Source organism: Lithobates pipiens, unplaced genomic scaffold (genome assembly GCF_037356315.1).
Source record: "Lithobates pipiens isolate NorthernLeopardFrog02 unplaced genomic scaffold, aLitPip1_a1.2 Scaffold_27, whole genome shotgun sequence".
Taxonomy (NCBI): domain Eukaryota; kingdom Metazoa; phylum Chordata; class Amphibia; order Anura; family Ranidae; genus Lithobates; species Lithobates pipiens.
In genome coordinates this window covers 190,929,437-190,947,126 of record NW_027507788.1, presented here as the reverse complement: position 1 = coordinate 190,947,126, position 17,690 = coordinate 190,929,437, and the positions used below count along the sequence as shown (strand labels likewise).

Below are 17,690 nucleotides of genomic sequence, written 5' to 3'. Positions count from 1 at the left end.
TTCCTTCTTCCTTCTTGCTGGTGCCAATCACGGCAAGCAATGTATTCTATTAATGAATACAAAGCCTGCTGGGATTGGCGGAGGCTGTTACATCATCAGCCCGCGCCTCACTCTCAAAGCCAATCGGAGCAGGCTACTGTGTGTAGCCTGCTCGGATTGGCAGAGATTGCTACTCCAATCCGAGCAGGCTCTGTATTCATTTGAATACATCGCTCACTGGGATTGGTTCAATGGTATATACTGTATGTAGCCGAAGCTACATACAGTATTACTGGACATCCAAAAGGCATCCCAGCAGCTGACCCGGCGTATAAGACGACCCCTCCTTTTTGCTCAGTTTTTTTAAGTGTAAAAGGTCGTCTTATACGCCGGAAAATACGGTAATAAAATATTTACAAATATGCGACGGGTGTACTCACTTTTGTGAGATACTGTGAGTGCATATATATATATATATATATATATATTTAAATATACACACACGCACAATAAATTGTATATATATATATATACACACACACACACAGGTATTTTATCAGTTTTAGTCACATTTCACTGTGTAAACATTCCAATCTTTGAATGTTATCTTCAGACATAAGTTAGTGGAGCAAGTGCACTTACAAAACTCACTGGATGGAGGCCGGGAGGGAGTGTTCACCGGTGTGGTGGCGGTGCGAGTTTTTATCCGCCGAAAGACTGCCTGCCTCCGATGCCTGCGGTGGGCACGGGAGCTTGCTGCTTCAGGAGTTTTCTTCCAGTAGTAGTAAAAGGTAATAAGTTCTCCCTGCAAATAATCACTTTACGTTAATATAACAGCTTACTTAATGCAAAAGCTGATTGTGGATAAAGACTAGGACAGTTGATCTTACATACAATGAAAAGAAGAATCAGATTTTAGCACAGGACTTAACAGGCATGCTACCATGATCTAGTCAACAGATGAATTTTACAGAATTATTTTGTGTGTGTCAATATAAACCCATAAAATGCACCGATCTCTCAAACACTACAAGCAACTATTTTGTGTCCTCATTATAATGTGATTATAACAGCATACTAAAACTTGCTCTGTACGCAGTTTACAAAAAAAAAAAAAAGTTTGCTAAATATTGTTATATAATTTTGTAAATTGTTACTAAAGTTGGATAAAAAAAACAAACATCAGGTATGCATGCAATACATGTAAAATTCCCTGTGAATCTGCAATTACAGAATATATGTAATGACTAAGCGCCAACATTGGCACGAAACGCGTCTACCTCTTTGTCCCCTGCTCCAGCTGTCAACCACTTGTCACATGAAGCTTCAATTAAAGGATTTTTGGTAGTGCAACCATCTGGAATCATTTCCTTAAGTAACACAGCATGTGAGCTGGGCTACCACCCGACTAGTGTGTGTTGGGGATTAACCAGAGACTCAATCACTTGGAGTGGCTTTTCTTATTTCACAGAATATACCTGAAAATTTTGTTCCTAAATTTGAGCCTCTAACTACTTCAGCAAATTAAGTGTCATCCAATTAGGGTTTAGAACTATTTTAAAATTAAACAATCTGGCTCTATAATTCTCTGCCAAGTTTGACAACTTGTTGCAGGTTGTAATCTATTGGTGCTATTAGAGCTGCGTGATTAATCGATTCAACCCCCCTTAAAGTCAGCAGCTACAAATACTTCAGCTGCTGACTTTTAAAATAAGGACACTTACCTGTCCAGGGCACCCTCACCCAACCCGTCCCTCATCTTCGGGTGGAGGCGCTGACATCTTCAGGAAGGGTATCAGGAAATGAAGCCTTGCGGCTTCACAGCCCGTTTCCTACTGCGCATCGTGCAGCTCTAGGCGTTATATAAATCTTGAATATTTATCATCATCCTCATCAGTGTACATGGGGGGGGAGCCATATTTGCTAAAAAATCTACAGGTTGGACTTCCGGATTTGCTATGAAACGAGAAAACGAGAGTGCTGAGCAGTACAGCTGGTGAGTGCTCCATACGAGGGGGGTCACAAACACCAAGGGTGTGGTGAAGGCTTTGCATTATACGGACACTGAATTTTCACATAAAAGAGTTTTCCGCATTCTGGATTTCTTTTTATGGACTCTATATATATTCTTTGTTCCTTACACACTCGTTTATTTGATTTTTTCATTTTTTCACATTTGTATTGTATTGCAGTAGAGTCTATCTTTATTGAGTCACCATTGACTATGCACATGTGAATTTATATAATTGTGGGGTTAATATAGTTTTACTATTAATGTGTATAACTTTATTTATTCTAGCAGTAGTTGAGCGCTACAAGGTGATGTTTTGATTAATTATTTATTTTATTTCTGTATTCACCTTCTGATTTATACATTATACTTTACCATTTCTCTCATTGCATATTTCTGTTGTAAAATGTGGTGTAAACTGCTGGCGCTATATAAATCCTGTATGATGATAATTATAATAATAATAGCTAGCCATGCTAATGGAAACAATGTTGTGCATGGACTGCTATTCCTCCCTTGGGCAAGAATAGTTTCTCTTCAGGTGTGAACCAGATGTAAGAAGCTTTTTGCATCATTCATGACTCAGAAGGAATAGGGTGGGCCAAATGATTCCACATAAATTAAATGCCATATGATAATTTTATTGTGCTTGGGAGTCTAGTGCCACTAGGGTACCCAGGGATTGCCACACAGGAGCTGTGCAGAGATGCTCACATAAATAAAGCGACTTCCAGGAATTCAGCCACTTTGTAAAACGTAGAGGCGGACTATGAATTAAGTCTAACTAGGTGCACGACACCTCCTAGGCTTAGCTCTAATTACATTTAACAGATTTATTGCTCTACAGGTGAGCAGCTACACTGGATATAAAAAGTCTACACACCCTGTTAAAATGTCAGGTTTCTGTGATGTAAAAAAAAATTATACAACGATAAATCATTTCAGAACTTTTTCCACATTTAATGTGACCTATAAACTGTACAACTCTGTTGAACAACAAACTGAAATCTTTTAGGTGGAGGGAAGTAAAAATAAAAAAAATATGGTTGCATAAGTATGCACACCCTTTAACTAATACTTAGTTGAAGCAACTTTGATTTTATTACAGCACTCAGAATCCGACCCAAAAAGACTACCAGCTTGGCACATCTTTACCTGGCAAGATTAGCCCACTCTTCTTTGCAAACCCCCAGTCCAAATCCGTCAGATTGCGAGGGTATCTCCTGTGTACAGTCCTCTTCAGATCACCCCACAGATTTTCAGTGGGATTCAGGTCTGGGCTCTGGCTGGGCCATTCCAAAACTTTCTCTGGTGAAGTCATTCCTTTGTTGATTTGGATGTATGCTTTGGGTCGTTGACATGCTGAAAGACAACGTTCCTCTTCATGTTCAGATTTCTAGCAGAAGCCTGAAGGTCTTGTGACAATATTGACTGCTATTTGGAATGGTTCAGAATTCCCTCTACCTTAACTAAGGGTCCTGTTCCAGCTGAAGAAAAACAGCCCATAAGCATGATGCTGCCACCGCTATGCTTCACTGTGGGTATGGTGTTCTTTTGGCAGTGTTGTTTTTGCGCCAAACATATCTTTTGGAATTATGGCCAAAAAGTTCAGCCTTGGTTTCATCAGACCATAACACATTTTACTACATGCTTTTGGGAGACTTCAGATGTGTTTTTTTGCAAAATTTAGACGGGGTTGGATGTTTTCCTTCGTAAGAAAAGGCTTCCGTCTTGCCACTCTACACCATAGCCCAGACATATGAAGAATATGGGAGATTCTTGTCACATGTACCATACACAGCCAGTACTTGCCAGATATTTCTGCAGCAGGCCTCTTGGCAGCCTCTCTAACCAGTTTTCTTCTCGTCTTTTCATGAATTTTGGAAGGACGCCAAGTTCTTTAGTAATGTCACTGTTGTGCCATATTTTCTCCACTTGATGACGACTGTCTTCACTGTGTTCCATGGAATATCTAATGCCTTGTAAATTTTTTTGCACCCTTCTCCTGACTCATACCTTTTAAAAATGAAATCCCTCTGATGCTTTGGATGCTCTCTGCGGACCATGACTTTTGCTGTAGGATGCGACTAAGGAAATATCAGGAAAGACCTACTAGAACAGCTGAACTTTATTTGGGGTTAATCAGAGACACTTTGAATGATGGCAGGTGTGTACCGACTCCTATTTAACATGAGATTGAATGCGATTGCTTAATTCTTAACATATCTACACCCCCAGTTATAAGAGGGTGTGCACAATGCAACCACATTTTTTTTTTAGTTTTACTCCCCCCTCCCCCCTTAAAATATTTCAGTTTGTTTTTCAATAATTGAGTTGTACAGTTTATAGGTCACATTAAAAAGGTGGAATAAGTTCTGAAGGATTTATCTTTGTCTCATTTTTTTACATCACAGAAACCTGATATTTTAACAGGGGTGTGTAGACTTATATCCACTGTATGCTCGCCCCTCCTCTCTGCTGCCCATTCATCGAAGCCTTGGTATTTTGTGAATGTGTTCACATAAATACTAAGTGTTCTGTGATTGGGCAGGAGGAGGGGAGGGTCAGGCATAGCGGCTTCAGTGACTCTGCCAGGAGATATAAATAGTAGATATGTGCATTCATTATCGTTTGAATGCATTTTCACCTGATTTTTGTGTTCGCTTTAAGAAAACGTTAATGAATGCGCAGAATCCGAAATCCAAAAATAAAAAATGTTTTATTTTCATATTGCGACAACAGTTCAATATAGATAGAAGATTTGACATGACGGCGACAATAGCAATCTGTGTCAATCAAACCTGCGGCCAAATGCGCCTAACCCAACTTATTAGTCCAAGATTATTCAACAGAAAGAAAAGATTTAACATTATAGTGACATGAAGGTCTGACAAAGCAGCTAAAAACATACGCAACGAGCGGACATTTACAGTCAAATGCTCCGCCCATAGGCTATAGAAGAATTCTAATGTTGTTTGACTAGTAATAATAATTATTACTAGTCAAACATGAGATTTCTACTATAGCTTGTGGGCAGAGCATTCGACCAGAAATGTACGATCACAGTGTCGTAGAGCTGCTTTGTCAAATATTCTTAGAACATCCGACGGACACCATAAGCCTTTAATTGACAGATTAGACCTTAAAGCGGTGTTTCAGCTGAAATTTTTTTTTTTTTTTTAAAGTCAGCAGCTAAAAAAAAAAAAAAAAAAAAAAAAAAAGTAGCTGCTGACTTTTAATAAGGAGACTTACCTTTCCAGGGCACCTGCGATGTCGGCCGCCGAGGCCGACATGTCCCTCGGCTCTCGGGTCCCAGCTCTGCCATCCTCACTAAGGGAAACAGGCAGTGGAGCCTTGCGGCTTCACTGCCCGTTTCCTACTGCGCATGCGCGAGTTGCACGGCGATTTGTGAATGGGACGCGCTGTGTTAGGAAACACACAGTTCCCAGAACACAGCGTGCCCCATTACCCAGAAGACGACGAGGAGAGAAGACGAAGATCACCGAGGAGCAGGAAGAAGGCAGATTAGGAAGACTCCCTAGCAACAGGGATTTCTGACAAGGTAAAGAAAAATGTTTTATGTTTTTTTTTAATTTTTTAAGAATATTAAAGATTCTTTTTTTTTTTTTTTTAAGCTGGCCCACCACTTTAATTCGGATTTTCGTACAAATGCATTTTTTAATGAAGCAAAATAAATAAAAACGAATTTCGGGAGTAACTAAATAAATTTATTTTTCAGATGAAACCCGAAAAATGTTTCAGTGTGCACGTCTAATAGTAGAGAAAAGTCCACAAGATCAACTCCTTGTACTTAACTCTGTGTGCCTTAAAGTGGAGTTCCCACCCAAAAGTGGAACTTCTGCTCATACACCCCCCCCCCCCCCCCTGGAGCATCTTTTGGCACCTTGCGGGAGAGAGGGAGGACAGGATAACTGTCTTTCACAGGTATCCTGTTCCCACTTCCGATTGCCTCAGCCGTGGGTTCTGACGTCACGGCCTGGGCTCCTCCCCTCCACCAGCCTCCGGGCCAGTAGGAGAGAGGAGCGGAGCCTTGTGCAAGGGCAGCAGTGTTCCTGGCATGAAGCCATGAGGCTTCACTGCTGGGTTCCCTTACTCACAATGGAGGTGTTATGCACCTGACAGCTGATGGAAACATCGCTGGATTCCAGGACAGGTAAGTGTCCTATTATTAAAAGTCAGCACTTGCTGGCTTTTAATTTTTGCAACGGTGGGCAGACCTCCGCTTTAACTCTTTACAAAGGAGCTGAATTCCTGGAATTCAGCTTTAAGAGTCTTCAGACAATTTATACATGTTTGTAATCAGAATCCTGGTGTATTGGAAATCCGGAAGGACACCCTAATGTTTTTATACATGGGACTGCCAAAATCCTGGTGATTTAAAGAAACTTTTCTCCCCTTTCACTAAAATTAAAATCAGAATATAGCTTTGCATGCTGATATGAACTCCTCCTACATTCACCAGTTAAACAATCTTGCTTTTAATCCAATTACTGTTTATTGACTCCCTGGTTTAGTGAGGCACTGGGGAGCTAACCCTGGCCTCAGTGTTGCATCCTGGGAAGTTCTGGAGGCAGACCCAGAGTTCCAGGATGTGAAGGGAGATGCATTAATCTACCTTTAGTGAAAATGGCCACTGTGACAAGATTGGGAGAGAAAAGAAAAATAAAGTATGCAAAGAATAAGAATCCTGCGAATATCTATAAATATCTATTTGTTGATTGCCATTACTTAACATATCTATAGGTGTCTTTGTTGAAATTTCCAAAAGGTGAACTTCTAAAATATAAAAGTTTTATATAGCAAGGTGCTATGCCTGAAACCCAGATAGCTACTAAGTCCCCATTCACACTTGTGCAACTTGCTATGGCACTGTGCATCAAAATTGAATGACAAGTCTTAATCCATGTTTTCCTATGATAACCATAGTTCATACACTACTTTGGTCTGACTTTCGTTTGACTTAAATGCCACAGAGTGCACCTGAATGTTATACGTGTGAGATTTGTGCAACAGTTGTCCATTACGACTGGTAAAAAGCCAAAGTCGCACCCATCCAAAATTGCATCAAAAGTTGCAACACCAAAGTTACGCAAAAAAGTTGCTTGACTTTGGAGTCGTACAAGTGTTAATAGAGCCCAATTGGAAAATCTAGAAATCTGTAAAAGAAATGGCTCAATGAAAACATGAAACAAGCAGTAACTATATGCAAAAGTAACCAAATATACACAGAACAAACTGTATATATTCAAAGCAAATGGGCTCACATTTCCAGATACTAAAAGTAGCAGTAGGTGAAATGCTACATTAAAAAAAAGTAAATCTAATTGCACTATATAAAAATCAGAAACAGAATCGCTACTTCTGCCTTTGTACAAGCAACCTACAAACAGAAACCACATGTAGACCTCTGCTTCTGTGACTGCAGACACAGACACAATGAAACCTAAACAAGCCGACCATTAATCCAAACATCTTTACGAAACAAATTTAAATGCAACCTGCCAGTACACAAAAATAAATAAAATACGTTTTTTTTTTTTAATACAACCTGCAAGTGACATGAGCGCTGTTCTTTTCATTATTTGGTGGCCAGTGAGAAATACCTGCTGCTCCGAGTACAGGGAGGGTACAGGGAGGTGCCAGTCCCAGGCTAAACAGCAGACTGCTTATCACAAGTATCACACCTACAGAGCATAGTTCAAACTTCCCTGTGTTGTACCAGGCTTCAATGCATGAAAGTAAACACAGAAAGAAAGCTGGCTACCAGGTTTCATGTTTCCTTAAAGAACCAGGATCACCCATAAAAGACAACACAGCCGAGAATCTCTAAGATATCACAATTTCCGAGAAACACTGTCCTCAGACAAGTAAGAGCTAAAAGGGGTGTGTAATCATTGCCGTCACCTAGTTATAGCATCACATTAGAAGGGCTAAAGTGCAGCAGCATTGTAAGGGTTAAATCCACTCCTTTTGTCAGTTTTGCTTATGAATGCTGCATTGATGAATACACCTATTACACAATATTCTCTATGATTCACGCTAAAGCTTCCTGAACATTTACAAAAGTGTTGACTATCTTAACAAATGAAAGTAGTATTAAACCAAAACAAAAAAAATAAAAATAAATTGCAGCTTACCAATTATTAGGTGTGGTAGCTGCAGCTGTTTTAATTTTTTTTAGCAAACCCTCCCCCCCTTGTGATCTGGTCAGTAACACCCCTCCTGGATTTGGGAGCCCCCACTCTGGATGAAGCAGCACAGGGGCACCTTTGGACAGCATCATTATCAGTCGGGGGGTGTGTGTGTGTGTGTGTGTGGGGGGGGGGGGGGTGTTAGATGTACTATCAGATTTAAATAAACAAATTAATGTCAAACCCTAGTTCACACTTTTGTGTGTTTATGAAACAGAGAAAAGCTGCGATCCTCAGGATCAAGGCTGATCTCTGTTGTGTACTGTTACACCTCATCCATTCATGTCTGAGCTTGCAAAGCCCCTGTCTTATCTAATGTCACTAGCATAGTGCCATTAAAGCGGAGGTCCACCCTAAAATGGACCTCCGCTCATCGGAATCCCCCCCCCCCCTCCGGCGCCACAATCGGCACCTTTCAGGGGGGAGGGGGGTGCAGTTACCTGGATAATCCAGGTAACTGCACCCACTTCCGGGCTAGCTCTCTGCGGAAAGGGGCGTACGTTACGCCCCTTTCCGCAAGCGTCCGCCCCCTTCAGCAAGTGCCCCGCTGCCTGCTGGGAAACACACAGCTCCCAGAGGCAGCGGGGACCGTCCGGATTGCGCCGCGCGGCTCGCGCATGCGCAGTAGGGAACCGGGAAACGAAGCCGAAAGGCTCCATTTCCTGATTCCCATACCCAAGATGGCGGCGGCACGAGCGAGCGATCGGCTTCGGGTGCCGACATCGCGGCGCGCTGGACAGGTAAGTGTCACTATTTAAAAAAGTCAGCAGCTGCAGTATTTGTAGCTGCTGGCTTTTAAAAAAAAAAAAAAAAAACGCGGAGTCCCGGTGGACTCCCGCTTTAAGTCAGCACTTTGATGTACCTGAGCATTCACAATGTCTATTTGCAGATAGCTTGGTGTAGATCAGGGATATGCAATTAGCGGACCTCCAGCTGCTGCAGAACTACGAATCACATGAGGCATAGCAAGACTCTGACAGGCACAATCATGAAACTCAGAGGCAGAGGCATGATGGGACTTGTAGTTTTGCAACAGCTGGCGGTCCGCTAATTGCAGATCCCTGGTGTAGATGTTACCCCAACTGACCCTGCTGAATGACAGAGTTTACCCCTTTAACATCTCACAAACATGGCACAAACAAGGCAGGGAGCTGCCATGGCATCTAATTCCCGCTAGAAGACCTCCAATCAACATTACTTAGCACGGCTTATCACAAAAAATCTTTGCGCAGACTACACAATGTAAAAAAATAAATAATTATTTAAAAAGGTTTGTACACAGATATTGTGAATGTCTGTTCCTCAATTCACAAAACGTGAAATATGTCATGAGGTGCCATTTTGGATCTACTGCATACATTTAAAAGAATCCTTTATGACAAATGTATATGGCCGCACAAAGTAACCACCTTGCTCTGCTAGGCTATAAGCATTCCATGACATTACATACAAGCTGAAAAGTGGTAATAAACGTACAGGCATGTTTAATTTACTAACACTCTACACGGATCTTCCTTGCTGATGAAATATTCATATGGGGATGTCACACTCTCAATCCTTCCAGTGCCCCTTAATTAAGCACAAATCCCCTCCTGGCACTGACAGGAAGCTCAGCTTTTCAAGGTTCCCATTCCTCACAGAACGAGACAAATATTGGTAGCCATAGGCCCACATATGTGTATTTTTCACACTGCTACTCGTCTATACCTGAACTCTGGACCAATTCCAGCAGTTCAACAATGTGGTGAAACCCATTTGAGAAGCAATGTATGTTTATGGTCAGATTTAAATTACTACAGAGAAACGTCCCATGCACATAGGACAAAAAGTGGGGGACTAGGCAAGGCTTAAACAGTATATGTAAATGATAGACTTGCTCATCTGTTCTAACACCAACCAAGAGGTTATCAATATGTTATGTAAAGTAGCCAGAGACATTTAAAACAGTACTTTATGCTCTTATAACCAACTATGCACTAACATGCAGCTTTACCTATATTGAGGGAAAGCCTCTCCATTATATATCATTACCAGTACATAGACCTCAGAGATGCAGCCATTCACAAAGGTCTGTGAATGAATAAACTACAGTTACCATCTGACGTCGCGGCTGATGGCTTGTAGCTCTCAATTAACTGTGAGGGTGACGGTGAGCGCATTCTTAGATCATTGATCTTCCTGCTCTCCAGTAACTGTCTGCCCATACGTCCCATAAGGGCAGCCAGCTATACTGAGATTGTGCAGGAGCCTGCCATTTCACCTGCAATCTGCTGAGCTTGGGTGCAATGCTCTGCAGGCTCCAGGAAAAATATAAATGCACATTTTTTTACCTGCAAAAATAAGTGCATTTATTTTTTAGGTAAACTTCAATGGTTATTCTAGAGAAACGCTTCTTCTTACATCAACATGGTAGGATTGAATGGTAGCAACAGTCAAGCTACGCGTAAATGATGGGGAGGGAGCAGTGAATGATGGGAGACAGCTTTTGCAGCAGGACCAGGGCACAACATCTGCTACAAGGCTGTGTGGAAACATTTCTATCAGCTCAGCCGTCATGTCTGGAAAATAACAAAAGCCTAAGGGGATGATTGCTATTAAAGTCCCAGCCAGCCGAGGACAATCCAGGAAGCACACGAAGACATCGAGGTCTTATATTCACTCCATTTTACACCAGGCGGGAGGGACGCTGCTTTGGCATTCTCATTGTAGGCTGTTCTATTAATACAAGCAGGCATCGCAGGAATGAGACACACATGGGAAACAAGCTACTGGCACGTATTCTATTCATCTGATTCCCCTCTGTCCGGGAAAACAGGGGATGAAATTATCTGCAGACGCAAAGTCATTCCAAAGCCTTAAATGAGCTAGAGAAAAGTTGCTCTCGTGAGGTTGGTAGCAGCCAAGATTTCTATTGCTTGAGAATAACCCTTTCAGAGACTGTGGGGTACAGAGACATGCTGCTATGGCAGTCTCTGGGATACCAATCTATTTAAATACAAGCCAGAAATAATCTTGCAATGAGAGGCTACATAGCAATCATTCCACACATATGGATAACACAAAATGGGCTTAATCCACTTATCTAGATTAAGAAATGGCTTGTATGTGTACATAGGCACGTGGATGAGAATGTGCCAGGCAAATGCCTGCTATGCTCTAGAACTTAGGGCTAGGGGAAGAAAAAGAAAGGCTTCAGACAGATTTGTAGACCGCCAAGATTTGCATCTCAGAGCATGAGCGTGGGCGAGTGCTCGTTTAGATCCCCCCCATCTCTGGAGCTCACTGAAGGGTTTCTTCAATTCGGCCAAATACTAGATAAGGATACATATGTATATGTTATGTACATAAGTACTTTCATGTGCAATAACACCAGCTTGGCCACTGACAATCTAATAATGGGCTGCCTACGCAACTGTGCACTAACGTCCCATACATAGTTGGTGAGGTTGAAAAAAAACACAAGTCCATCTGGTTCAACCTGTGTGCGCATGTATGTTAATAGTACATTGTATACTCCTGTATGTTGTGACCGTTAAGTTACCCATCTAATAGTTTTTTCAAATTATCAATGCTCCCTGCTGATGTGACTGCTTGTGGAAGAGAATTCCACATCTTTACCACTCTGACAGTAAAGAACCCCCTACACAGTTTAAGGTTAAACCGCTTCTCTTCTAATTTTAGGGAATGGCTGCATGTCTCGTTAAAGGGGTGTTGCACATAAAAAAATTAATCAAAATTCCTTAAAAAAAAAAAAAAAAAATTGAAAAAAAAAAATTTGGAATATTTTTTTTTTTTTTTTAACTCCTCTCTAAATGCCTTTTGCTAGGGGGTCCTTTGTAGTCTGCCTCCTTCAGTGCCTGGGCTGGTGACATCACTTCCCCTCAGCGCAGGAAGGGCTCAGCTCTGCCCCTCCCTCCTGTCAGTCATCTGGGACATGTGGCAGGTTCCAGATGACTGCACGGCCAATCACGACGCATGGTGCCGCATGCGCAGTGGGTGCCCGACTGTGAAGCCACAGCCGGGTGCCCACAGTGAGAATGCCGCCGCCGAGCGGAGGGGGGAACGAGCGGGGCTCCGGTGGACTCTAGGTCTACCTGCAAAGCAAGCAGACCTGCGTTTTGTCAGGGAATGACACTGAGATCTACCTTTCTGCTAAGCAGGAAGATGGATCTGTGTGCTTTCCCAGTCAGACAGTTAGAAAACACAAACAGGAAACACATTTAACTCTGATCACCCCTGATGTTAACTCCAAAGACATGCTGGTAGGTTAATTGGCTTCTGTCCAAAATTGGCCCTAGTATATGAATGTGAGTTGGGGACCTTGGATTGTGGGCTCCTTGTGGGTAGGGACCAATGTGAGTGTGCGATGTATGTGTGGAGCGTTGCATAAATTTACAGTGCTATACAAGGAAACAAAGCTGACAAAAGCCTAGAAACTAAGATGTCCACGTCTTGCATCCACAAATGCAAAACAAAATGTGTGAGTGTAGGGACCCTTACGCTGTTCAGACGCTGTTGGCCGAGGCAGTCTGTCTGCTAATTGTTTAAGCCTGGCACATGAAAAGCAAACAAGGGATCTGTCAAGGCTGAAATCCTTTATACTTTCTTGCCACAGCAAGACTACTGGTTCCTCTCTGATGGTTGATGTACGCCACTGCCGTGGCATTTTTTGACTGAATCTGGATCAGATGACCCTCCAATGATAACAGGACAACCAAATTCCTCAGTGCTCCAGATTGTTTAGGAGACAATGTTCCCCTGGCTACAAAATCCCCTTCATTGATCTGATGTTTTGGACTCCACCCCAGCCCTTGTGGCTGGCATCGGTGGTGAGAATCTTTCAAGACAGTGGGAGAGGGTTTTTCCAACTTCAGAGCCTGGATTCAAGAGCCATCAGGCCAGATATAACTTGGTTCTTGGGATCAGGTGAATTGGTTTGTCTAGAGATTAAAACGAAACAGATTTGTCCTACAATGACAGGACATTGTATTGGAGTGAACTGAGCAAATGGGACTGCTTTGAAGTAGGCTCCTTATCAAGCTCAGAACTTTCATGCAAAATTACAGAGTTGGATGGCCTCTGAACTCTATAATCCAACTCTGCGATAGGCAAGTCTGCTTTTTTGGATTCTGGTCTGATTTGTGCCCTGTCTGCAGGGATACTCACAAAGGGAGTCTGCAGAGACTGGGTCACAGAGTCTGTGCCTTGGTTCGGGATCTAGAGAGTGCTCTACAGCTAATACAATGGTCTGGAAAGCATCATAGAAAGAGCTACGTGTCCGAAGGTCCCATCCCAGGCAAGCAGAAGGGAATCTATCTGGCTGGCCAATTTCTCCTGTTGGCAGCAGACTAATCCAATCATCTTGAATAACTGAATCTTGCATTACTTAATGAACAATAAAGAAAACCATGTTAACACAAAAATACTTTCATAGGCATACTAGCAACTAGATAATACTACTGCAACAAAATGTCATGCAATTGATTTTTGTATCCTACATAAAATGTGTCAGATCACAAAAAAAAAAGAAAAAAAAAGAAAAAAAAGAAAAGAAAAAAAAAAAAAAAAAAAATCGCTATACCAAATTCAAATGACTACAAGTTGAAATATGGAGTTGCTTATTAGGGGGTCAATCTAGAATAACTGATAAGTGTATATAAACACACAGAAAAATAAAAGTTTTGTTATATCTGTTTGAAAAGCGCAAAATATTTTTTTTGTTTTTTGGGAGGGTATTCCACAGTTCAACAAGATAACTGGGAAGGACTGAATTTTTTTCAGTTCTGTAAAGGCTTTTTGCTGTCAGCCACCTACAAGAAATTCGTAGCAGAGTGCATTTCTACCAGGGTCAACAAGTATTTGTATGTACTTGCACATTTCCCTATGTCTTATCCATTTAAACACTGACTGTACTGCAAAGATGGCCTGCATATTTATTTTGCCTGGACGGGCAAAAAACATTTCTTGCAAACCCAGGGGAGCTAAAATTATCCACTGGGCTTGTAACCCTTTGAAACCTTCAATGATGAGATTTGCTGCACCCTAGTTCTCAGCATCACCCACCTTCCATAACCTACACTGCTCGTGGCTAACACCCCATGAAAATCTCATTTTACATTGAAATCTGCTAAGGTATCTGTATTCTATGAAGATATGCAGCAACTTCCATGAAAAAGTGGCACTACTGAGATCCCTATTATGTAAAGCTAGCTGGTGATTAAAATGAACAGAGATATCGCTTTTCGTGGGTGTGGAATTTAAGGTGTATCCAATTGCAAAATTAGAAGAACAACAAATTGTGTAGTACATCTCTCCAATACATACACATTTCTGATGCATTAGCCATTTAAAAAAATAGGGTAGAGTACAGAAAAATACTGGATAACTGGGAATCCCCCCCCCCCCAAAAAAAAAAAAAACACACAGATAAGAAATCTAGGGGGACCCTAACTTGGTGATGGCTGACAATATTGCCTACGCTGTATTTAAATTCAAAATAGAATCATCAGCCCTGCCAGACTTCACTGCTGCTGAACTACAACATTGTCTATCCCCTCTTCTCTCTCTGTCTCTCTCCATGTGCATACATTTATTACTTTTCCAGCAAGACAATGCTACTGCCTCCATTTTAAAGAGCCTACCTAGACACCATTTGTAGGTAAAATGTCTCTGGGAGATATAGTTCTGGTAGGGCATGTGTAAAACAATAGCAACACACCTAAGGAACCTTTCTGCCCCCTCCCTCTTTCCAACTACTGCTCCTACAATAACTTTACAAGCCTGATAAGAACATCTCAGGGTGTATTTAAAGAGGTGTCCTCCTACATAAATAGGGTAAAAAATGATTGCTGGGACATGACGGCAGTGGGAGATTAGGGGGTAAATGTGGGGCATGCCTACAGATCCTGTGCAAGTCTGCACTGATGTCTTCTGAGCATGTAAACAGAAAGACAGCTTTACAATAGAATACATGTATATAAAATTAAAAAATCTAATGCACTACACTAAAATTACAGGGAACAGCCTCGATCATATTAAATTTGCTATATTATTACAGCAGAATGTGTTAAATTATTTTGCCACGAATTCTTCTGCTAATGAAAAACATCTTGTTTTGAGATTGTTGGCTTGTGGCTGGAAACAGACAGACGGTACAGAACAAACTTCCATTATCAGGTGCTTTAAAGTATTTAAGCAACACAGCCAAACTTTCACATAAGAAATTAATACACATCAGCATGTTCAGAAAATCCTTGGCCCATCACATTAGAAAATGCTAATGGACTCGGGGACATTCCTGCAATAGATAAGGTGGTAGTCGTGTGAAGAGAACTGTAAAATATCTGTCAGGCTCTCATGAAGACTTGCCACTTGCTGACACAAGCTATTTATATATAACTGGCATATGATGCTGCAGGGCTATTGGATGCACACTCCAGGCACCTGTTGTACACCAGCCTGCATGCAATCTAAAATCTCCCACACTGTACAAAAAGCAGCACATGCACTACTACCCATCTCCTCCAGGGGGCAACTGCTCTCTGTGTCATTTCCATCAATGCCATTCTCCCCTTGACATTTAGAAAACATCTATATCAGTTGTATTGTTGTAAGCCACCTCACTGCTACCAGGATAAAAGGAGCAATCTGTACAGAACAGACGTCTCTATGGGGCACCCTGCTGTGCTTCCAACTTGCTCTCATCACACGCTTGCTCTAATTTGTGTAGAAGCTTCCATAAATCAGCAAATGTAAATAGCTCAGCCACAGACTTTCTGCCAAACGTTCAGTAAATATATAGGCCAAACCAAGATGTTTTTTCCAGGCAAAGAAAATACAACAATGTTAAATACAATCAATGGATTCCATACCTAGACCCTTTAGGCTTAATGTACACGGGACGTCTTTACAACCTCTCCTGAACGATTTAACTTGACAGATAGTAACCCAAGTTTAAAACGGCTGTTTTGCCGCGTTTACATTTAGAAGTGTTTGAATAAAAATTTCAAAATAGTCAAAAATGAAAAACGTCTAAACAAAACGCGGCTAAACGCAACTTACCACGTTTAGCGCTTGAAATACCTCTAAACTCAGCGTCTGAATTCATTTGTTTTGCTTTCCAAAAAAAGGTCTCTAAACTCAACTGCCTAAAAATGAGATTAAACAAACCCGTGTACATGTACACATAAGATAACATTAGATGAGTTCAGGGGCAGCTGAAAAAAAGCAGCCAACTGCCTCTGGAAATCCGTTTACCAGCAGCAGTGTACATGGGGCCTTACAGGAGTTTGCTCTCACTGGCGACAATGTACATTCCCATATTTTAGAATAGCAGATAACACATCTCACCTATAGCACCATCTGCACGTGAAAATTGGCACTGGGAAATGGCTTATGAGCAATGTTATCCACTTCACCTCTGGAAGGTTTACCCTCCCCTCCCTTCATGACCAGGCCATTTTTTGCGATACGGCACTGCATCACGTTACATGACAACTGCGCGGTCGTGCGACACTATACCCAAATAAAATTGATGTTGTTATTTTCCCACAAATACAGCTTTATTTTGGCGGTATTTGATCACCTCTGCTTTTTTTTATTTTTTTCACTATAAAGAACGACCGACAATTTGAAAAAAAAACCACAACACAATATTTTTTACTTTCTGCTCTAAAACGCATCCAATAAAAAAAAAAAAAAAATGTAAAAAAACGAATTACTTCAATTTAGGCCGATATGTTTTCTGCAACATATTTTTGGTAAAAAATAAAATAAAAAAAAAGAACTCAATAAGTGCATATTGACTGGTTTGCGCAAAAGTTATAGCGTCTACAAACTATGGGATATTTTTTATTTAACTTTAACTAATTTTTTACTAGTATTAATGGCACTCATTTTATATCGGGAAAGCGGCAGGCAAATCGGACAACACTTTTTTGGGGACCAGTGACATTACAGTGATCAGTGCTAAAAATATTCACTGTACTGACAGGAAATGGGTTAATATCAGGAGCGATCAAAGGGTTAACGGTGTGCCTAGCTAATCTTTTAGTGTAGTGGGGGAGGTGCTTTGGCTAGCAGAAGACATGGATTGGTGTTTCTGCTTTACAGGTGTGTATGTGTATAATATACATACATTATATATACATACACATATATATATATATATATATATATATATATATATATATATACACACATGCACGCACGCGCACACACGCACACACACACACACACACACACACACACACACACACACACACACACACACACACGTGATCCTGCTCAGCGCGGCCGCCCTGTAGCAGTAAATCTGCTATGGGGCGGTCGGCTAGTGGTTATACAAAAGGGAAATGACAATTTTGTTTAAACTATATGGTCTTACATTATAAAAAATATTGACATATGTGAATCAAGGATCCTGGGGACATGCTGTTGCATAAAGGAGAAGGTGGCGTTTGCTTGCATACACTGCTCTTCTCTATTTA

General features: G+C 41.3%; 1 protein-coding gene across 10 annotated transcripts in view; it reads right to left on the bottom strand.

Annotated features, from left to right (window-relative positions):
- RERE (arginine-glutamic acid dipeptide repeats) overlaps positions 1-17,690 on the bottom strand; it is a 498,733-nt gene that overhangs the window by 30,719 nt on the left and 450,324 nt on the right. For 9 of the 10 annotated variants that reach the window (XM_077458063.1, XM_077458062.1, XM_077458064.1 and 6 more), the window contains one exon: positions 622-784. In XM_077458063.1, the coding sequence (XP_077314189.1) occupies positions 622-784 (163 nt within the window). The remainder of the gene's footprint in view (positions 1-621; positions 785-17,690) is intronic. The other variant, XM_077458065.1, reaches the window with a different exon arrangement.